Here is a 22,334-nt window from a genome sequence, read left to right as displayed (position 1 = left end):
CGTGTCTCGCAGGGGTCCGATGAAGGATTTCGGCTGCTCCACGTTGCGGATGGGCGTGGGCACCAAACCAAACCGCCCAACTGCCTGCCGTAGGAGCCAGCCTTACGTCAGTGACGCCATCTGTCCAAGGCTATGAATGCTGTTGGGTCTGTGCCATGGCGGGAGCTAGGCAGATAAGGAAGAATTTATTTGCTCATTCCTGCATGATGCGCATCGCTGTATGTAGTGCATCAATTTTTAGGTTGGCTGTTAGTGGGTGGTGGCTCATGTTGGCTCCTTTGGCGCATGCCTCGAAGATGATCGAGACTGTGCCCCTCAAGCTGTATCGCCTGTGGTCCATGGCATGGCTCTCTCTGATTAGGGGGCCTGTTGGTAGGTGACGCGGGTAACAACCATCCGAGCCCGCCTGTTTCTTGGGGCGCGATGCACCATCGGGTTCCGAAAGGATTAGGAGCTTGACCGATGGTGTCGTCAATTCACGTTTGCCCGAGTCCGTCTGGGTTAGTTGAGAGCGAAGGAATGCGAGATGCTTGCTTGTGTTTGCTATCTTTTCTTCAGGAACTACAGACAGTGCCCCCCACCTTCTAGTTTGCAATGACGTGCGACTCTATTGCCGCGAATTGGATTACTGTAAGTAGATCGAACAGGTCTTCGTTTGTTGCTCCTGTTGCTCCGGCTTCCCCAGCGAGCCCACTAGCTGTTACTTACTTGGGCGGTCGTTCAGTCCTGCGACACATCTGTGCCTCTGGTGGAAATTCTAATATCAGTAGTAATTTGCAGGCTGTCGAAGTTACCAGTTGCTCGTATCGGGTGATGATAGGCCGCGCTTAGGCGGGGTAGGAATGATATATCAATGCTGTAGCACGCCCCATCTCTGCCCCGCCGCAAACCGACCCTGAGAGTTTGGACCCTTCATCTTCATGCCTTGTAACAAACACATGGCGCCTGAGTCGTGCCATTTGCTGACAGGAATGCTGGTGAATAGTGGCAGAAGTGTGCCGGTGCCAGGGTCGTGCTTTGCCACGGCGCGTCTTTTCTCTGATCTGTGTTGTACTATACTGATGGGATGCTGTGCCGTTTTGTATGGTGGATGTAAGGGAAGTGAAGCGAAGCAATGGTTTTAATGATAGCTCGCCCGGTGGTCTCAAAGTCGGGATGAGTATTGGAGCACAGCCGCGCTACTGCCACCACGGCAGCTGTTTTAACCGCGACCGACGGGGCCCTGTCTTTCCTGTCTTTACTGTCTTGGGCCTGGCGCAGAATGTATTTTTAGCCAAAGCCCATGCGAAAGTCCCCGCAACCCGACAATCGGCTGGGCCATTTAGCTGGGCAAGCTGGGCAAGCTGGGGCAGTAGCGAGAAAGACAGTAACAGAGACAGGAAGGAGCAAAAGGACCAGACCCATTTGCTTTCTCTCTCCCCTGTCGACTGCCTGTCAACTGCCTGTCGCCGATGACCTCAAGCCTGGATACCGTCTCAGGGACATGCTCTCGATACTCAAGTCAGTTGCGCCGACGGATTCGTTCCTTCTGGAGGCGTGGCATAACCCAAACCCCCTAATCCTGGAATGGCAAAAGAACATCAGTTCTTTCGATTGTTTGCTCGGTGCAACCCAGAAACTGCGAGAAGGAAACACGTTCCTCTTGGGTGTTCTTCCGATCGATTCGTCTAATTTATGTTACGGGGTCACAATCGACATTTTCAGGCCAGACGGCTTGCATGTCGTCTATTCTTGTACGGAAAGTATCCACTAACAGACGAAGCTAAAAAAAAAAAAAAAAAAAAAAAAAAAAAAGCTTACTACAGGCAGGCCATACACACACATGCATTCGCTCGCACACGCAGACACAGACACAGCATCCTGATTAGTGCAGGCTTGTCTGACTGTAGCCGAACGTCAATGTATTTTCCTTTTTCCTTTTCTGCCTGGTTCCCACTTTCCACCTTGCCCACCGTCCACATGCGATAATGCATCCTTGCTCCTTCCACCTGTGCCATACTTGCAATGCCAGATGCTCCGCCCGCCAAAATGGGCCTGACCCCGGCACCCTTCCTGCGAACCGACAAAAGTGTATTTGATGTTATAGATAGCCTGCCTCAGACAAGACCCCGGGCCGGGCTGGACTGCATTTATTTACACACGTTGGAAACTGGCCCATCCATCCCGACTCCTCCATGCCATGAATACTGACATGCACCGTATTACTGTGATACAGAAACTTGATATCTCTCAGCTCACCCCCAATTCCTTGTAATACTTCCTCCCACCTTCATCCTTCCATTTATTTACTTCCCCCACTGACTCCGTCCGCCCGCACTTACACGCGCCTACCATTTCACTTTTTATACTACTCCCACTGCCTTACCGTCGGATCAAGTGAACACGTCTATAACCTACTTTCATTATACCTTCAACCATAAAACGTTTATACTCAAGTAAGGATAACAGAATTCAAGCCTCCCGCTTTCTTGGTTGCGATCTTACGCGACATCGTCTCACAGTATAGTTCACGTCACGGGTACGCCGAAGCCCCGCGACCTACGGCTATGGAGTATCTACAGATACCTCCCCTAGACACCTCCTTCGGCATGTTTGGAGAAGAATCTACAGAAAAGGCTTTGGCCAGGGGCAGAACACTATCCGCCAAACGCAGGCACCTGCCCAGTATACGAACCTCCATGTCATATAGCCCCGCCACCAGGGTACCCATTCCTCAGCTCTCGCCACAATCGGCCGCCGCCGCCGTTGCAGATGCGCTTGGAGTCTCAGTGAGCGACTTGGAGCCGCCGCGCGCGGTTGAGGAGGAGCAACGCCAGTTGCGGAGGACGAGCTCGATATATACGGCCACGCCAGAGTGCAATATGGAAGCGACGCCGGTCGATAACAAGATTGAGAAGAGGTTGATATCAGCAGTGGCGGACACGTTAGGCTTGCCTGTCTCGTCGGTACAGCGCGACGAATCCTTCCAAGATCTCGGCGGAGACACGAGGGCGGCGAGGCTTCTCAGGGCGCGCTGTATGCAAGTTGGTCTGTCTTTGAAGACTCGGGATATCATAAGCTGTAGGACCTTGGCCGAGCTGGAAACGCGCATCACGCCCATGCACAAGTCGCCATTCGGGGAGCCTTCCTGTACGATTAGCCCTCTTAAACTGAGCGCGCCCATGATCTCCTCTAAAGGGGCGGTGGCGGCGTCCGCCAGCCAGCAACGACCTTTGCCGGATTTGGCCGCATACAACAAACCCATGGTGCAACGAAAGGCCTCCAAGAGATATCATAACAGAGTCGAGCAGGTACTGTCGCTCAACAGCGATGTCTCCAAGGCGTGCGTGATAAAACCGAAGGCGGGTCTGTTTGAGGGACAGACTGTGGCCTTCCTCAGTCTCGCCAGCTGCGTCATTGAAGGACCGAACGATTGCAACCTCAAGCTGCTCAACGCCTACTACACCAGTCCCCTCCCCTCCATCCGGGCTGCGGTCAAGGCCAAGGTCGACGAGTCTCTGGCGCCGAGCATCTGGGTGGTCCTGGAACGGTTACCCCTGGACGAAAACGGCGCGATCAACCGGAGGAAGATGCAGACATGGATCCAGAACGCCAACGAGGAGCTGCACCGCCAAATCATGTTGTTTGAAACCCAAGATCTTCTGGTCGCGCCCACAAGTGACATCGAAGCGCAAGTGCAGAGCCTTGTCGGCACGGTGTTGCACATCGATGCGGAGTCTATTAGCATGAACCAGTCTTTTACCAAACTCGGCGGTGATTCCAAAGCGGCGATGCAGCTGGTGGTCCGCTCTAAGTCGCAGGGCCTCTCGTTCAAGCTGGAAGACGTCCTCCAGACCATGTCTCTCACTCAACTCGCCGCCCTGGCTGTTTCTAGTGACGAGATGGCGAGGAGGTCGCTCGAGGATACTGGCAAGGAAACAGACCTTGCACCGATGCAGCGCCTCTACTTTCACACCGTCATGGGAAACAAGTCCCTTCTGAGAAGCTCTCGCACCGGGACATATAGATTTAACCAGAGTATGTTGCTGCGGATCAATAAGTCGGTAGGCATTGAAGATGTACATGCCGCCGTTGAGGCAGTTGTCGCACATCACGCCATGCTGCGGACCCGATTCAGGAGAACCGGGGCATCGTGGTCTCAGCACACCCTCTCGGAAGTGTCCTCCTCGTACCACTTCGGCCACCATGCCGTTGGTACCAACCAAGAGGTCGAGACGGTGATCAAACAGGCCCAGATCAACATTGACATCGAGAAAGGCCCGGTCTTTGCTGTCCACCATTTCCACACGAATGATGGCTACCAAGTTCTCTACCTGGTGGCGCACCATCTCGTCATTGACTCCAATTCGTGGCGCATCATTACCGAGGACCTTGAGGAATTGCTCCTCAACGGCACGCTGGCCACCAGCCATCTCATCTCATATCAGTCCTGGTCCTCTCACCAGCGGCGCCGTGTAGACCGCATTGAAGATGCCGCCAAGCTTCCATTCCCTATCAGTCATGCCAACTGTGATTACTGGGGGATTCAGAGCAACCGCAATACCTACGGCAGCACGATGAGTTATGGATTTACGCTAGAAGCTGATGTTACTAGCTTCCTCGAGGATAGCAACCACGCATTCCGCACCGAGACTTCTGACATCTGCATGGCGGCTCTCCTCCAATCCTTCTCCAAAACCTTCACCGACCGACCCACTCCCACCATCTGGAGCCAGGAACATGACCGGACTGCCCTGGATTCCGAGCTCGATATCACGCAAACAGTCGGCTGGTTTACCTCGCTGTTCCCGCTGTCACTTTCTGTGAGCCAAACAGAAGACATGACGAGGGTTCTAAGCCGGGTAAAGGACTCCCGGCTTTCGGTCACGGAACGAGGCGTGCCCTACTTCGCTTCTAGACTTCGCGATGGCGTAACGGCAGATGCCTTCGCAACCTCGACCTGCCCCATGGAAGTCATATTCACCTACGCCGGACCAACGCCGGCCTCAGATCGACAAGACCGCCTTCTGGAGCAGCTCCCCATTCCCACTGTATCCCTGGTCTCGGAGACGTCTGACATCGGAACCAGTGTTGGCCGCATCGCCCTCTTCGAAGTGTCTGCCTCGGTCGAGTACGACAAGCTCAAGTTCAAATTCGTCTGCAGCCGAGACTCTCAACGTCAGGACCTGATCCAGCTATGGGTCCGCAGCTGCGAAGTACACCTCCGCCAGGCAATCCACCGTCTGCGCAACCAAGTGCCTGAGCTCACCCTCGCGGATATGTCCCACATCGACATCACGTACGATGGGGTCGCCAAGATGAACAGCGACGTTCTCCCTGAGCTCAATGTCGAAGTATCCAACATTGAATGCATCTACCCCGTGACCCCTAACCAGCAAAACCTCCTGATCAACGAGGCTCTCGTTTCCGGCTCGTCGATAATGCAGTCCATCTATACGATTGACACCATCGGAGGCTATGTGGATGTTGGTCGGATCTGTGCAGCCTGGCAGGGAATCATCGAGAAGCATCCGTCTTTGAGAACTGTCTTCTCGGACAGCGTCTCTAACAACGGACTTTACGACCAGATCATCCTGCGGCGCCACTCGCCTAACATGCTCTTCATCGAGAGTTTTTTGCGGAGGAGGCCATGGACGCTATGGAGAGGCTCGCTGCGCCCAAGCTGGCTAAGGGCACGCCCTGGCACAGACTCGTGGTATGTCAGGCGCCGGGCAAGACGCTCTTGAAGCTGGAAATCAGCCAGACTTTTTGCGACCCGGCTAGCATGATCAAGATCTTCAACGAGCTCAACAGGGCCTACTTCCATCATGAGGCTCCAACTGCCGCAGCAGCGTTCTATCCCGAGTATCTCCAGTGTCTCAAAACGACCCCTGTTAGCACCGAGTTCTGGCGTGAGTTGCTCACCGACGTCCCGTCGTGCCAGTTCCCTACCCTGGTCTCGAGATGCGTGGATGTCAAGGAATACTACACCGACTCTATCAATTTGGGTATTCCGTATCAAGCCCTGGAGGAATTCGCCGGGAAGTACGAGATCCAAGTTGCCTCGCTACTACGAGTGGCCTGGGGACTGGTGTTGCGAGCCTATGTCGGCTCCGATGCCGTGTGCTTTGGCTATCGCACATCCGGCCGCGACATTCCGGTTAAGGGGCTGTCGGATGCCGTAGGCTGCTTCTCCAACACCTTAGTGTGCAGCTTGAATCTGCATCCCTCGCGGCTGATGGATGAGGTGCTAGTAATCTCGGACGAGATTCACAAGAGCTCGTTGCATCACCAGCACGTGTCCGTGAATAACATCCAGCATGCCCTGGGGACCAAGGGCGGTCGTCTCTTCAACACCTGCCTTTCGTTTGGATACGAGAACACTGCCGACTCGCAGCCCGGCTCCAGACTTTACCATCTCAAGACCATCCAACACTCCGAATATGATGTCAATGTCGATGTCAACTTCCAAAACGGCGGGGTTGCAGTGGACTTGGGACATCGCATCCTGACCCCTACACAGGGCAACCATGTGGTCCACGCCTTCGGCCAAGCCATCATGTGCCTTATGCAGGCTCCTGACAGCACGGTCAAGGACATGAACCTATTCAATGATTACGACCAAGAACAGGTCCTCCAGTGGAACGGGAAGTCCAAGCCCGAGCAGACCAAGGACCACATCCACCGGCTGATTGCAGAACACACCATCGAGAACTCGGACATCCAGGCCGTGTGCGCCTGGGACGGTGACCTGACGTACGGCGAACTCGACGAACTTTCCATGACGGTCGCCAGCCATCTGCGGAACCGCGGAGTCACGGCCGACAGCGCCGTCCCTGTCATCGTTGACAAGAGCCGGTGGGCCATCGTCGCCATGTTGGGTGTTCTCAACTCGGGCGGGATCCTTGTGCCCGTCGATGCCGAGCTGACTTCCATGTTCGGTTGGGTTACCAAGAGCGTCGGCGCCAAGATTGTCCTAGCCTCGGAGAGCGTGCGCCGTCACCTTGACGGCGTCGTCTCCTGCGATGTTACGTACCTCAATGAGGAGACTATAGACTCCATGGCTTTCCAGCCCGTCGCGGTCACACCCCCTGACACCAAGTCCCATCAGACGGCGTGTATCCTCTTTGAGCATCAGGGTACCAAGCAGCACAAGGGCATCAAGTACACACACGGCGCCCTTTCCACGGCCTTCATCAGCCAGGGCCCGGCTATCCGTATCAACCCTTCCAGTCGCGTTATGCAGGTCTCGTCGTTCAGCACCGACATTGCTCTGTCTGAGGTATTTACCACCTTGATCAACGGTGGCTGTATATGCGTGCCCTCCGCTACTGAACGTCTTACCGACTTCACCTCGGCCGCATGTCGCATGCAGGTGAACTGGTCCTACATGACGCCTGCCTTGTCCCGCAGCCTCCGACCCGAGAGTCTCCCGGATATGGCCATCGTTTGCTTCCGCACGCTCCACCTCGACGAGGACACCTATGCTCCTTGGGCGAATCAAGTCAAGATTCTCCTGGCCTACGGTTCGGCTGAATCCTGCCCTCTGGGTCTTTCTGCCTCTGAGGTCAAGGATGCTAGCTCACTGCGATGCATTGGTAAGCCTGCTTGTGGCAACTTTTGGGTAGTTAGTCCTTCGAAGCTCAACCGCCTCGTGCCTATCGGTGCTGTCGGTGTCTTGGTCATCGAGTCCCCGACTCTCGCTGAGGGTTACGAGACCGACGAGAAGAATGTCAAACGCTGGAACCCCGCGGCTAAGGAGCCGGGTCGACTTCTGCGGACTGGCCACCTGGTCCGCTACAAGGAGGATGGGGTGCTCGAGCTGGTAGCTGGCCAGGGCGAGAAGACAGCCATTCAGGGCAAGTCGTTCCTCAAGTCTGAGGTCGAGTCTCACCTGCGAAGATGCCTGGGCCGCGGTGTCGACGTCGTTGTTGAGACCATTGCCTTCAGTTACCGCGACAGCAACTCAAACCCGATCCTTGCCGCCTTCATTCAGCTCGGTGACGAGCTCTTCGGCGAGGACGAGGAACTGACCAAACTCAGCCGGCACACCAAGGAGAAACTCTACCTGGCCAGGCGCACGGCCGAGATCTCGCTGCGCGACACGCTCCCCGCACACATGATCCCCTCCACCTTCATCCCCGTCCGGAGAATCCCCTTGACCTCTTCGCTCGAGGTCAACCGCGTCGAGCTCAACCGGCTCATTGCTGGATTCTCCAAGACCCAGCTCCTGTCCCTTTCTAGAGTACCTAACCCCCGTGAAGTCCAGGCCGAAGGGTTGAATCCCATCCCATTGACCCGCATCGAAGAACGCGTCCGCGCCCTGTGGGCATCCGTCCTGAACATCGAGGAGCCCTCCATCACCGCGGAAGACGGCTTCATACAGCTCGGCGGCAACCACGACCTTGCCCACGAGCTCGTCGTCGCTTGTCGCCAGAACGGTATCTCGGTTTCCGTCATCGATATCCTTCGCAACACGCCTCTCACCGAGATTTGCCGTGGCATCACTCTTTCCAGTGTCGCCCTGCCTTCGTTAAGTATCAACACCATCGGCAGCAACAGCAGTCCCAGAAGAATCCACAACAGGCGCGGCGTCCCTAAGAAGAAGAACAACGACGGTAACACACCCACGAGCCCCGCGCAGGCCTTCATCGACGATTCCATCGTTCCACAAATCGGCTGCGACCGGGACGCGATCGAGGACATGACCGAGGCGTCGTCGCTGCAGACCATGTTCGTCGAGGCGGGCATGCTCGAGAGCAAGGGGGCAATCGACTGGTTCGCCATCCACATCCAGAACCATAATAACAATAATGGATCATCATCGCTAGACTGGGGTAAGCTCGAACACGCCTGTAACTTGCTTACACTGGCCCACCCCATCCTCCGGACGACATTCGCTACCCATGACAGAAGACTCTGGCAGGTCGTCCTCCGGCACCAAAACTACAACCGGCACCGGCTCGTCGACTTTGACCGACATCAGTGTCCTGGCTGGCGACTATCTGCCCTGGCCGGCCGGCTCATCAAGCGATACCAGGCAGTCCCCGTCGACTTCCGGAAGCCTGTGACCAGGTTCTCGTAAGTACTTCTTCTATCCTATTCTCCCCTTCTGCTCAACTGGCAACCCCAAAATAGTATGATACTGAACTTTAGCGATAATATAGTTACCTAGACGGTGGCAAAAATGCCATCCTCCTTCTGAGGTTATCACGCGCTCAGTACAATAGCCTTTCCATGCCCGTCCTACTCAAGGATTTGAGCCGGCTTTACGAGCAGGGCGAGCTGTCGACCCAGAACGCCGGTTTCTGCGATGTCATGAGAGCTGCCAAGCAAGCTTCCAAGAATGGCGCTGCGGAGTACTGGAAGAACCTTCTGCAGGGGTCTGAGATGACCCAGGTGGTGGCCCACACTGCTCCCAGCGCCGCGACCATCGAGCCCAAGACTATCTGCCAGCAGATTCCCATTGGCTCATTGCAGAACCTCGGCATCCCGTTCGAGACCGTCCTCAAGGGTGCGTGGGCCATTGTGCTCTCGAAGCTCTCAGGATCCGATGATGTCGTCTTCGGGCACCTTATCGAGGGCAAGCATCTCCATCTCGAGAACGTGCTGGGACCTTGCGGCGGCATCGTCCCGGTCCGGGCCAAAATCCCTACGGTTCCCGTCACACCTTACGAGTATTTCCGGACGGTGCAGAGCCAGCATGTGGCCAGCATCCCGTACGAGAACATGCAGTTCATCGACATTGTGCAGAAGTGCACGAGCTGGGCCCCCTGGACCCGCTTCAGCACCGTGGTGCAGCACCAGACCCGGGGCGAGGCGGCCCACGAGAAGATACGCGACTTCGCCATCGGCAACGCCGCGTGCAAGCTCAGCACAATGGTCTCCAACCACGTCTACTCAGACCTTTTCGTCAAGTCGGTCCCTGTGCCCGGCGCTCGTATCGACATCTCTCTAACCTTCTGCGAGAAGAGTGTGCATCCCTTCTTCGCCGACGAGGTCCTCAAGATGCTCTGCTCCACCATCAGCCTACTTACCTCAGCTTTTGTCATGGAGCCCCTGGTGCTCAAGAGCCTGAACGACGATGCTACTACACCCAATAATGAGGCAGCCTCTGCCGCCGCTCCGCGCATCCCGATCTCCCCAGTTCGTTCCGAGACCGCCGCCTCCTTCCCTCCGCCGGTGCAAGCGGTGCTGCCCGACCATGCGGGAGCCATTCATGCCGTCATCTCGGCGGGCTGGGAGGCGGTCCTGGGCGCGACGTCGCTCGCGCGCGTCCACGATGTCCGCTCCGTGCCCTTCTACGACATCTGGGGCTCGCTGGTCGCCGGGGCGGAGCTCGCCCGCTTCTACAACGAGAACATACCGAAACTGAGCGTTCCCGGCCTTGAGAGCACGAGCTTTACAGTCGAGGAAATGATGGACGCGGCCACCATGATGCTGCAGTACGAGATGATCGTTGCCACGCAGCAAGGGGGTCTATCAACCCCATCGCCAGCACCAACACTCGGTCAACAGGCGCAGTCCCAGCGTCGTGTTGCGCACTAAGAGCAGTATCTGGGGCAAGAACTTCAAGAAGTTGACGTCGTCGTCGACGGGCGGCAGCGTCGTGGCACCACCGCCGACCATTTCCGAGTCCGGTGGTGGGCCCGCAAAGTCAGCGCACTCGCGCAACCGGAGCAACGGCAGCTCCATGGAGTCCATGACTACGGGCAGCAGCCAGAGCGACGAGGAGGAGGTCCGAGACGAGGTGTCGCCGATTTTGGTGGCGTCGCCGACGCGGCTGACGCGCAGGTGGACGCTGGTCAGGGATAAGGGAACGGCGGCGTCGACGGGCGGCGGGGGGTTGACTAGGAAGAAGTCGACGGCGCAGTTTTTTGGGGAGAGGTTTGGGATGATTTGAAGATACGGAAGTCGCTATCTTATCTTTCTCATTTGTCATCGTTGGTTGTTGTTGAGTTTTTGATATACCTCAGGAAATGTGGTTGTGGAGACTGGCGTCTTACATGGGAAGGGTAACAGACGAAGGAGAAGCATCATAGCCATGCGATCAGGGTGTTTGATTCTTATTTTCTTTGTCGGATTTGCGAGGTGTGTATATGGATGATACCCAGAGTTGAGCTGCATCTCATTTTCATATGCCCACGTATATCCTCTTTTCTCGATTCCTTTCCTGTGATTGCGATGGCCGCCCCTTGCTCCACGCCAAGCAAGGAGTATGTCACTATGCAATCACTTAACCGTACCATATGCCGGGCATGCAAAAGGAGATGTGAACGTCATGCGGAGCAGCTCATGCAGCGCCCAATGGATGCCCCCGGTCCCCCGTTTCCCCGGGATTGGCAGTGCGGGGTGGATGAGGGCCGACTGGGGGGTTCATGTCCCATGAGATCAGATCTGCCGAGTCGCAGTATACGCCACGAACGAGCTGCATGCATTGAATACTGAGCCGAGGAGGGGGGTGGTTTCTGGCCCTTTATAAACCCCGAACACCAACCATTCTCTACCGATCGGGTCTCTTCACAAATTTAGTTACCGAATACGCGAGGCCAGATCTGGATTATAGATCGGGAAGATTGGTTGGCGTTACACTCAAACGAAGCCTCGCCCTTTGACCCGACGACATGGCCGACGAAAAGGAAATGGAGAAAAACAATGGGTGTGATGCTGTATCAGAGCGAGAGGGAGAAGAAGTAGATGCTGCCGGCGAACATGGTGAAGAGGAGGGTCCGATGGATCGCGTGGCCGAGAAGAAGCTCGTTCGGAAGTGCGACTTGCACGTCCTGCCTCCCATCACGGTGCTCTTCTTCTTGGCGTTCATGGACCGGACCAATATTGGTACGTCTAAACTACTCCTCCTGCCCTTATCTTGAATCGTCTAGAGAGACGGACGCGAGAGAAGAGAGTCCACTGGACTGACGAATTCCGTTTACGTGGGACAATAGGCAATGCGAGGATCCAGGGGATGTCCAAGGACCTGAGCATGACGGGTCGGGACTACAACGTGGCACTGTTCATCTTCTTCATTCCGGTGAGTGCTGGGTGATGCTAGTCTGGTATGTCAGAGCTGCTAATCGGTTCATATGGACGAGTACAGTACATCCTGTTCGAGGTCCCTTCGAACCTGATCATCAAGCGAGTCGCTCCGTCGACGTGGCTCAGTCTCATCATGGTCTTGTGGGGTAAGCGATACATGCCATTCCATGAAGTCGATATCTTTCTCACCTCCAATGGCAGGCATCGCCACCATCGGCCAAGGTCTCGTGACCAATGTTCCCGGCCTCGTAGGCTGCCGGTTCGTGCTCGGCATCTTCGAAGCCGGCGTGTTTCCGGGTAAGTTGAGAGCCAGACCATCCTCAGCTGTATGTACATCACTCGTGTGAAGAACGCCTGCCAACCCAACTCCAATCTCTACGTAGGTTCGACGTATCTGATTAGCATGTAAGAAGTCTCCCCTTTTATCGTGTTTGGGGAATGGCAGTGATAACAGACGGCTAAAGGTACTACAAACGCTACGAGCTCCAATGGCGCATGTCCATCTTCTTCTGCGCCTCCGTCATGGCCGGCGCCTTCTCCGGCCTCCTCGCCTTTGCCATTGCCAACATGTCAGGCATCGCCGGGCTCGGATCATGGCAGTGTATGTGCCTAGGGCCATTTGCCCCCTTTTCGATCTGCCTACCCTGCTCTTTAAGATCCCATCCATCCATCCCCCCCAACCCAACCCCACCTCATCGCCAAAGCCGTGAACCACACACACATCTGACTGACCGACCGCGCTTCTCCTCCTTCCGAGCAAAACAGGGATCTTCATCATCGAAGGCCTCCTCACCGTCCTCATCGGCCTCGCCGCCAAGTTCTGGGTCGCCGAATGGCCCGAAAAGGCCGCCTTCCTGACCGGCCCCGAGCGCCGCATGCTCGTGCGCCGCCTCTCGGCCGACACGGGCGCCGCGCGCATGGACCGGCTGGGCCGCCGGGCCGCGCGCCGCATCGCGACCGACTGGAAGATGTACGCAGGGACGCTGGCGTACTTTGGGGTCGTCAATACGGGGTATGCGGGATCGGTAAGGTTTCCTGATTATCATTCATTCCCCCTCAAAAAAAAAAAAAAAAAAAAGGTCGAACGAAACTGGCTGACTTTGCTTCCTTCCCTTCCAGTTCTTCATCCCCACCATCCTCAGCCAAATGGGCCTCACGTCCGAAGCCGCCCAAGTCCGCACCATCCCCATCTACGTAGCCTCCACCCTGACCTGCCTCCTCGTCTCCCTCCTGACGGACCGGCTGAAGCACCGCTACACCTTCGCCATGGTCGGCATCGCCGTGGCGACCACGGGCTACATCCTCTTACTCTGCCAATCCCACGTCCCCGTCGGCGCGCGCTACTTCGCCTTGTTTCTCGTCGTCTGCGGCGGCTACACCACCCAGCCCGTCACCCTCGCCTGGCTCGCCAACGACGAGAGCGGCCATTACAAGCGCGCCGTCACGTCGGCGGTCCAGGTCGGCTTCGGCAACGTCGGCGGCATCGTCGCCTCCAACGTCTTCTTCGACGCCGAGCTGCCCAACTACTGGACCGGCTTCGGCGTCAGCCTGGCCATGCTGTGGGTCTGCGCCGGCGCCTGCACCTGGCTGTACCTCGGCGCCAAGCGGGAGAACCGCCGGCGCGACCGCGGCGAACGGGACTGGCGCCTGAACGAGCCCGATGCCGATAACCTGGGAGACGACCACCCGAGCTGGCGACTGGCGACGTGAAGATGGAAAGCTTTGCTGGGACATGAGATGAAGCATATAGTAGAGTATCACGAACCAGTCAAACGTATCAAAAAGCAGTAGTGTGTGTGTGTGTGTGCGCGCGCTTGTGCTCTGCGAGCTTCTGTATTCAAGCGCTGTCTATATGAGTGTGTAACCCGCACCAGGAGGCGATGACGTATCCTGTGTGAACAAGACAGGCCTTCATGTCATCACCTGAAGCAGTGTATCTATTCTATCATCCACCAACGCCACAAGTAAGCACATCATCATCTTTGATCCTTGATCCCCTGGACAGTGGATGTTATGTCATTCCTCAAAACTGTCTGGCTGGCAAAAAAGATGAATATTCGCTGCAACAAGCATCTGCGTATGCAAATTAGCTTCGACATACGAATAAGTCATAAGCTGGCCGGCTTACGCTTAGTAATTACATGCCATCGTGCATGTCCTCCCGGTGGTCGGTCCAAACCAATGAGGACCCAAGCGCATCAGACAATGTAATGATCATCTGCCCGATAGCATCACGGCCCGTTCTGGGCCGTTGCAACCATGCCTCCCTACCAGGATGAGATCTTGCTATAAAGCCCCGTGATGTGGCTTGGTCGACATTTCGCGGCGCCGCGCTTATCTACTGATCCATACAGCCATCCTCTCGTCCTTAATAAGGACCAGGCCCGGCACTGTAGCACCCAAAGGGCTTTTGCTGGTATAGTAGTACAACCGTTCGCCGCGATGTGCAATGGGTGTTCGCGGGGGGTGTGGTTTTGTGATTTGAACCTGGAGTGGTGCTGTTGTTTATCCCAAACGCGATTCAATCATCAGGAGAATTCACCAAGCCGAGGACCGAAGTAGCTTCCCTCGGGAACACTGAACAATGAACAAGGTGTCCCTTCGCATCCTGGCTGGTTGACCACGTTGTTTCCCCACCAGTTGAGTTCGACCATAGGCCATTGCAAGGTGAAGAAGATCAGAATGCCGGCAATCGCGATCGCGCTGCTGAAAGATGCCGAGAGGACAAAGTTGTACTTGGACCAGAAGCCGAGGTACTTCCGCTTCAGGAAGACCCACGAGAACCAGGCAATAGGCACCGACGGCCAGATGTACGAGATGTTGTACGGACTCCAGGTCAAAGCGCCATAGAACATGGCAATGGGATGGATCTGTCGCAACCACGCCTTCCTGGTCTTCTTCTGGATGTAGTAGAAAAGGATTGGGATGATGAGGCCGATAGGAAAGCCAAGCAGGAGTAGCGGGTACAGACCATCCTTACCAAACATCCTGTTCGGGCCAACGGTGCCCCAGACGATGGACGCAGCAAAGAACGTGTTGATGCCCGGGCAAGTAAATCGATATGGCGCTCCGGGGGTGCAGACGTCGGGAATCTGCTTCATCTGGAAATTGAGCACGGCCACGCAGATGACCGTGGAGATTATGATTCCCATAACTTGCGCTGCAAACACCTGTCGTGGAGGAAGCTTGGCGTAATGGGCGATTTTCAGATCGTTCGAAAAGAAGATGGCGTGTAGCACAGTGACGTAACCAAACGACTTGAAATAGTTCATGGCAAGGGCGTTTCCTTGGACCCAGGTGCCGCCGATGAATTCGGCGATGACATTGAGGGTAACTTCGACACCCGTCATTGCCTTGATGATGCCGATGGGTATGATGAAGAGAGCACACAGGGCGAGTCCGTAAAAGACAACTCCGGGGCTACTAAAGGTCTCCCAGGCACCAATGGCAGCACAGCCAAGTCCGATGGCGATACTAAGAGCCAAGATATTCCACCATTCGGGTACGTCCGGATAAGAGGCCATAAGGCGGTTGTGGACATCTTGGTAGTGGCCCTCCTCCGGACTGATTTCTTGACGGAAGCTCCTGAATAGGTTACGGAACCCCATCATGATCTCATGGCGATGATAAAGATAGGCGTAAGATAGGGTGGCCGTATAGATGCCGAAGAAGAATACGTAAACAACCAGATTGCCGGCCGACAAGAAAGGGGGTGAATAGTTGGCATATTTGACCGGATCGAACAGACCAGTGCTCCAATCGACAGCTTTACTAATGTTGTAGAGGGCGCCGGTATTGTCAAAGATGCGGTTGCTGTTGATGGGAATGTAGCCGGTGTAGTAGGCGTTGGTGTACCAAAAGATGGCAATGATGACGCCGGAGATCGCGGCACCAATGAACTTGTTGAAGGTACTGAAAAAGGGAAGCATAAGAGGGTCAGTGGCATCGAACAGCAGAGTATTCCAGTCCCAGGTTGGCCAGGGGTTGAAGCCAAGACCGTTGTTGAAACCGGTGACGGTGTTGAGGTTGACATTGTCCGGGGCGATCCAGGACATCCAGCTAAAGACGCTCAAGGCCGTAAAGATGTACCCAGGGAACCAGAAGTAGATGAACATGGCAGCGAAGGTGAGGCCAAAGAACTTCATGCGTGACATGGTAAACACCCTGCCGAAGGGGCTCTTAACCGGCGTGTTCTTGTCGTTGTGAAAGGCCGAGTTGAGGGCGATGGTCACGAGCGAACCGGGCCAGACGCAGTACGACGGATAGACCAGGAACCTCCGGACCATGCCGGCCATGCCGTAACCCAGGAAGTTGGTACAGAGGGCAATTAGTAACTGGTAGGCAAACTCGCCGGCGTAGGCCTGGTGGAAATAATGGTACTGGGTCCAGATGATATTGTTCGAGTAGGGAGTGTTCCAGCTGACGTTGGCCATGATGGTGATGAGCATATGCTCCTTCTTTGAAAACTTGCCGGGATTTAGTGAGTGCCTAATGCCCCACAAGGTAAAGCCGACGTCCGGAAGGACGCTCTCAAAGAATTTGCCGATGGGATAAGCCAATAGTTGCGCCACGTTGGCCTGGACGGTGATGGCGGGCTGGCGAATGGAGAAGAGCTGGTTGATGAAGGACAGAAGGACGGCGAAGCCCATGCCGATGATCCAGGCCCGGATGGTGCTGCAGGGCATGCTGGGATCGTCATGGTTGTCCACGACGGCTCGCACTTCCGGGTACGGGCTGTTGACGGTGATCAGAGCGGCCTCGAGCTTGAGCTCTTCAATTAGCACCTCATACTTCTCGGGCTCGGCAAAAATGGCCAGGTTCTCGAGAAAGGAGCGGATCTTCTGGATGATGGCGAAGGGAAAATTGGGGTCCGTCTCATGGATGCGCAGGACCTCCTCCAACATGGGCCTGATGTCATCGAGGGTGAGGCTCTTGGCGAGCAGGCGGGCTTGCAGCAGATCGCTCTCACTGACATTGTGGTAAGTCTGAATCTGGATCTCCGACGGCGGGGCGGGTGCATCTAGACTGCCGTGGAAATCGTCGATGTGCGTCTTCTCGTTCTCGACGCCGCCAGACGAGGAGGGCGTCGGGGCGTCGGGTTTCTCCTCGACGACGCGTGCCATGAGCTCGGATGTCACATGGGACAGGAATTCAATTGCTCGCAGGCCCGAGGATGGCTTGCGACTGAGAGAGCGTGTTGGCGCGAAGCTGGGGTTGATGAGAGGAATCAATCAGCCATCAATTGACTGACTGACTGATGGATGAGTGAGTTGAGCTTTGACCGAGCTGGAAAGAATGGACGTTCGCTAAAACTGGGGGTAAATGGGAATTGCAATTGCAGGAAAGCGGCAATGCGACCCTGCAATTCTTTTGGAGGGCATCTCTCTCGCTCTGCCAATCTGCTGCTAGCTAAGCAGCGCACGCAGCCTGAGCTTAGACACTAACTACACTGCAAGACTGCCAGTGCCAGCTAGCAAAGCAAAGCAAAGCAAAGCAAAGCATAGCAAAGCAAAAGCAACGCAAACGTCAAAAGCCCGACTCCCCGTCGCCGCCTCTTGGCACGCTAGCCTGGTTGGGCTGACCGCAGATGCAAGCCTGTACTCTGTACATAACGTTCGTACATGTGCCTGCCAGTCTGCAGCTGCAGTCTGGTTCTTGTCCGTCCCTTGAATGGAGGGCAGTGTTGCATGTACCGATCGTCGCTCGTCACAGCCCGTAGATCGGGAAGATTCTTCATCCTTCGGTGCGCTCACCAAGTTACAGTTCCCCTGTCGCGTACTATCAATCGAACGAATTCCTAACTCGTCTCTTCCCCATCCAAAGCTAGGTGCATGAGCAAGTACCACCTCGCGCCTGCCCAATCTCTGCTGGCAAATTGAACAGCAGCGTACAAGATGCCGACCATCCGGGTGTCCATATCTTGGGTGCTTGGCTCTCTCCAGCTCGGTGCTACAGCGATTTTTACAGGGTAACAGGGACCCATGACGGGGGCTTTTACCAGTGGCTTGTGTGGCACAGGGTGGCTCAAACTGACGCCAGTAGCCAGATTAGCCTACTTGCCTACCTACTTGGAAGAAATACCGGGGTTTCCAGACTCCATGATCCATGACCAAGTCAGTTCTCCTTGGACTCACACCCAGGCCTGTCTGGCTTGGTCAGCGCGGGTCCCCATATATTTCCAGCAACTGACTCGTCTGCCGACTCAACAGTTGCTGGAGAATGGCGGAAAGACGTAATGATTCGGAAAGGAACGCCTGTCCGCCCCTCAACACGTCAAGACGTTTGTTTGAGACGCTTGGACAAACCCCCAGAAATGAAGCGACGGGCTGCAAAGACCAAGGAGTTCTGCATCCGGACCAGCCTAGATTGACAAACTGCTGAACGGGCTGGTCGCGCGTCCCTCTCTCGCCATGTCCCGGAACTCGGCTTTTGGCCCCAAGCTGACGGCGACCTTAGCACATCGATTTCCAGCATCAGCGCCAGCCAACACGCCGCCAATCGGTTCGCCCTGGATGGGCATAAACGTTGAGCTGGTCGCCTCGATGAGATGCGGACCTGACGAGCCCTGATGTCCGCCTCAGGCTTCTGGTCATATTTCCATGTTGCATGTCACAATGAATGCCATGTAGGTAATGTATGTCGTGATCAAGGTGGGGGCGGCCGCATCACCACCCATTCTGCCATTGTCCAGTGGCCGGCCTATGCCGATAGGCAAGTTGCATGTCAACCAACACCTTTCCCACAAAGTCGCCCCGGTCTGCCGGTCTCACTGTGCCAGTGCCTGGGTGCGGGTAATACGACGTTACCGGGCATAGTTTAACACCCCCTGCCAAGTACATTTCTGTAGAGGTAACAGAGTTGAACTTACCCATCCAGGGTAGTAGTAGACAGATGGGAAAGATCACAAGTTTGTTTCTAGATCTGTCCTCCTCTTGAAGGTTCCAGGTTTCTTGATTCAATCTAGTTGAAGCTTCGCCAACGCCCCTCATCCGACTAAACGAGTTGCTTTTGACTGGCTTCCTGCCTCTCCACGAACCCCTCATGAACCTACTATTACTACCTACTCGGCTTCTTCCGCACACGGAAACCTGCGCCTTTCCATTACGTTGTCGCCGCCGGACTTCGAGTACATATGTCCACCACCAATGTATCGGTCGATCTGGTTCTGCAGCTCGTCGTCCTTCAGCTCGTGCGGTTCAATGCTCGAACTGGCCAGCTCCAATTTCATGGCCTCGGCCAGGGTCAGCAGCGCCCGCCAGCCTCGGAGCACTTCGGGCTGGCCGCCCTCGAGCGGATCGTGCCTGTTCGACGTGTAGGACATTACACAGAGGCCGATGATCCAGACGCCCTGGAGGATAGCCGCGATCAGGAGCTGTATGAGCGAGAAGCCCCATTGATATTGCTGGAGGAAGCGCATAGAGCTGTCAGCACTTGGGAGAGAGAGTGAACAGTCGCCTGTTCTACGCTGAACGATTGAGAGTGATCCAACAAGTACTTACATTTTGGACAGGCTGGCAGGTCGAATTGGCGACGATATACTCCATCGTGAATGTTTGGTTGGCCGCCGTCCAACCAACCCGCCCTTTGTCACTGAAGGGCCTTTGGCCCGTCCTTGGGCCAAACCACTCATTCCCGTACCCGTCGCCAATGACACCTGCAATGTCATGAAGGTAGAAGGCCGAGATGTTGAGAGAGCGGGCAGTCAACATGACATTGCCGTGGTCAGTCGGCCAGACCGAAGTCTCGTTGTGCAAGCCGTAAAAGCCATATTGCCAGGCATCTTTGATGGTGTCCAGCCTGTTAGCAATCAAGATGCCCGAACGAGTTGCAGACATGCGATTGACAAGGCACCGGGTTCGATACTTACAATACGACGTTGAGTTCTTCAGCTGGCGGTTAAGGTGGTGCCGATGTCTGCACCCCGCTTGCATAGCGGCACCACCCACCAAGGGTAGAATCCAGTTCGAGCTATCGCCGATCCCCGTATATTGGTGGCCACCCTCTACGGCCAGAGAGATGATGTAGTCTCCTGTCAGGTTCACACGCCACCCGTCGTGAATGACATACGCTACAAAATCGAGGCTCTCGAACGGTATCATGTCTCCGCTCGGGGCTTGAACAAACCCCTTGGACACGTTGATGTATCCGGCCATCGACCCTGATAGGGTCGGGAAGATCAGAACAAAGATCAAGGTAGCCACCATGAACGCCAAGGCGGCCGCGGGCACCACCCGACGCCGACCCGTTGTGCAGTCTTTTACTAATCGATAGGTCGAGAGTATAGATGGGTCGCTCTCGAGGTAGATGGCTTGGAAAACCCGGTAAGTGACCGGATGGCATCTCATAGACACGGTGAGATACTGTCGGAAGACTTTGAACGATATTACGGCCATGACTACGGCGATCCCGCGCCCACCAATCTGCCAAAGAACGAGTCAGTCTGATGATATATATTCGAGATGGAGCAATATGAGACGCGACAATCGAACACTTACGACATCCCACACCACGTCAATGAACTTAGCCACCCAAAAGAACAGCGGCATGGCGGCCACAATGTTAATGGCGAAGAACTGGGAAGTCTTCCATGGGCCTTTGCTCTCGTAGAATGGGATGAACGATCCATCCGTGCCGCATATCGCCATGTAGTCAGGCCAATGATTATCCGAAACCAAGACAGCAAGCACTATTCCGGGGCGCCTCCAGGCCAATGACTGATGAGAAAGAGATCTTCTTCAATGCCTCAGCCGGCGACCACTCCGCTATGCCGCCGATACTAAATATGTGCTCAAGCCAGTATTTGATGAATCGATATGGACGATTGTTCGATACTGGAGTTACCGCCCGTCGCGGCCAGCAAGGACGACGGTGAAAGCTACCTGACTCTCCTGGTGATTCTCAAGAACCTGCTGCCCGGCAAGTCCATCTCCATCGCAGCGCCCTCCTACTGGTACCTCAAGCAGTACCCCCATCAGACATTGCCAAGGTCATCGACTACATCAACCCTGATCCGCGAGGGGGTGAGAGTTGACGTCATGAAAATATAAGTTCAAATAGTCAAAAACAGATTTAACACTTGAAAGAGCGAGATGATCTCATCTAGAACGGATTTGGTACTTTGGGGGAATAATACGACGTTTACATCTAAGACGGGAAACAAGCTTTGTATACCTGAAGCGCACTCTCGACACACTGCACCAAGCCCAGAAGGGTCGTCAGGAGGAGAACCAAGATGGCCACCCAGAAGGTGTACCACTGGACCCCGTTGCGCCGGTCGTGCCACCACTGCGAGAGCGTCCTCGGCGTCGCGTCGTCATAGGCCTGCTTCAGGATGACCAGGCGGTCCCGCCAGTACGTAAAGTGCTCGATCTGCAAGTTCCCACAGTGCGCCAGCCTCGCGTCGAGCACCCAATCAACTTCTCTCTTGCGGCCTAGCCATTTCCCTCCTCGGGTGCGTTTCCGGCCGAACTGTGCCTCGGGAAAAAGCAGAGCCAGTGTACGCAGGGTCTCGTTGATGAGCCCATCTGGAAAAAGCGCGGTTTGCCCATCGTGGTGCTGGTATTCCAAGAAGCAGACGTGGTGGAAGATCAGAAGCTTCGAGTCATCCTCGACCAACAGAAGATGATCCGCCAGGTTGTCGGTGAAATAGACGTCGACCCACCCCCCCCTATCTTCTCAATGCTCCAGGCATGGAACGACTTGGGCAGCCGCACCCGGTCACAGTTCAGGACGGGAGGCTTGCCGAAGTAATCGGCCAGATACTCTTTCAGGGAGCCTTGGTTCCACGCGAGACATCGGCGCGGCATGATCTGGCCCCTTGCGATCCCAAACTTCATCATTGAGATAAGCCGTAATGCCAGATTGATGGGTACTTCAGCGTCTGCCTGTATGGAGCCAACACCCTGAGGCCCCTTTCCCTGCAGTCGAGCCGAGACCTCAAGGCGAGTCTTGCCAGCATGGATTTGTTGCACTAGGCCTAGAACATCGCCGGTGCGTGTTGGTCCCATCATCAGATGCCATTGCTTGGTGTAGTAATCCAGATATGCACTATGATCCATTGCAGAGCTCGGGTCGCCATTGAGAAGCTCCTTCCCCAGCGGCTGCCACGCCTGGTTAATTAGCTTCAATGCGTCTCGGTCCATGGGGAACGTTGCGACAGCACTACGTTGTAGCCAGATAACGCCCTCGTGTCGACTTATGAGACCTTGGTTCTCGGATTTCAGGTCGTTTGGGATGGTTATGATGGGATAAGCGGTGATAGTTGGATAGCTGGCGGTGGACTGTCTACTCGATAGACAGTGGAATAGCTGGGGATGGTC

The 22,334-nt window shown here is 55.5% G+C and overlaps 6 protein-coding genes across 6 annotated transcripts; 3 read left to right on the top strand and 3 right to left on the bottom strand.

Moving 5' to 3' along the window:
• Positions 1-2,678: 2,678 nt before the first annotated feature.
• On the top strand, positions 2,679-10,882 carry PG986_010060 (AMP-binding enzyme; the record flags this gene model as incomplete). The annotated part of the gene is made up of 4 exons (XM_066846282.1): positions 2,679-5,695; positions 5,764-9,060; positions 9,147-10,424; positions 10,498-10,882. 4 exons carry the CDS (start codon positions 2,679-2,681, stop codon positions 10,880-10,882), a joined length of 7,977 nt encoding a protein of 2,658 aa, XP_066698680.1.
• A 721-nt stretch (positions 10,883-11,603) lies between these two features.
• On the top strand, positions 11,604-13,725 carry PG986_010059 (major facilitator superfamily domain-containing protein; the record flags this gene model as incomplete). Its single annotated transcript, XM_066846281.1, has 8 exons — positions 11,604-11,817; positions 11,925-12,010; positions 12,077-12,161; positions 12,217-12,312; positions 12,399-12,420; positions 12,480-12,616; positions 12,781-13,040; positions 13,135-13,725. 8 exons carry the CDS (start codon positions 11,604-11,606, stop codon positions 13,723-13,725), a joined length of 1,491 nt encoding a protein of 496 aa, XP_066698679.1.
• An 818-nt stretch (positions 13,726-14,543) lies between these two features.
• PG986_010058 (uncharacterized protein) lies at positions 14,544-17,138 on the bottom strand (the record flags this gene model as incomplete). The annotated part of the gene is made up of 1 exon (XM_066846280.1): positions 14,544-17,138. One exon carries the CDS (start codon positions 17,136-17,138, stop codon positions 14,544-14,546), a length of 2,595 nt encoding a protein of 864 aa, XP_066698678.1.
• Positions 17,139-19,075: 1,937 nt separating this feature from the next.
• Positions 19,076-20,660, bottom strand: PG986_010057 (uncharacterized protein; the record flags this gene model as incomplete). Its single annotated transcript, XM_066846279.1, has 3 exons — positions 19,076-19,417; positions 19,515-20,435; positions 20,511-20,660. The coding sequence occupies 3 exons, from the start codon at positions 20,658-20,660 to the stop codon at positions 19,076-19,078; spliced, it is 1,413 nt and encodes a 470-aa protein (XP_066698677.1).
• Positions 20,661-20,828: 168 nt separating this feature from the next.
• On the top strand, positions 20,829-21,062 carry PG986_010056 (uncharacterized protein; the record flags this gene model as incomplete). Its single annotated transcript, XM_066846278.1, has 1 exon — positions 20,829-21,062. One exon carries the CDS (start codon positions 20,829-20,831, stop codon positions 21,060-21,062), a length of 234 nt encoding a protein of 77 aa, XP_066698676.1.
• Positions 21,063-21,159: 97 nt separating this feature from the next.
• PG986_010055 (uncharacterized protein) lies at positions 21,160-22,157 on the bottom strand (the record flags this gene model as incomplete). The annotated part of the gene is made up of 2 exons (XM_066846277.1): positions 21,160-21,539; positions 21,677-22,157. 2 exons carry the CDS (start codon positions 22,155-22,157, stop codon positions 21,160-21,162), a joined length of 861 nt encoding a protein of 286 aa, XP_066698675.1.
• Positions 22,158-22,334: the final 177 nt, after the last annotated feature.

Source organism: Apiospora aurea, assembly GCF_038362705.1.
Source record: "Apiospora aurea strain CBS 24483 chromosome Unknown utg000006l_segment0_segment0, whole genome shotgun sequence".
NCBI classification, from domain to species: Eukaryota; Fungi; Ascomycota; class Sordariomycetes; order Amphisphaeriales; family Apiosporaceae; genus Apiospora; species Apiospora aurea.
The sequence above is the reverse complement of the archived record's forward strand: the minus strand, read 5'-3'. Positions and strand labels throughout refer to the sequence as shown.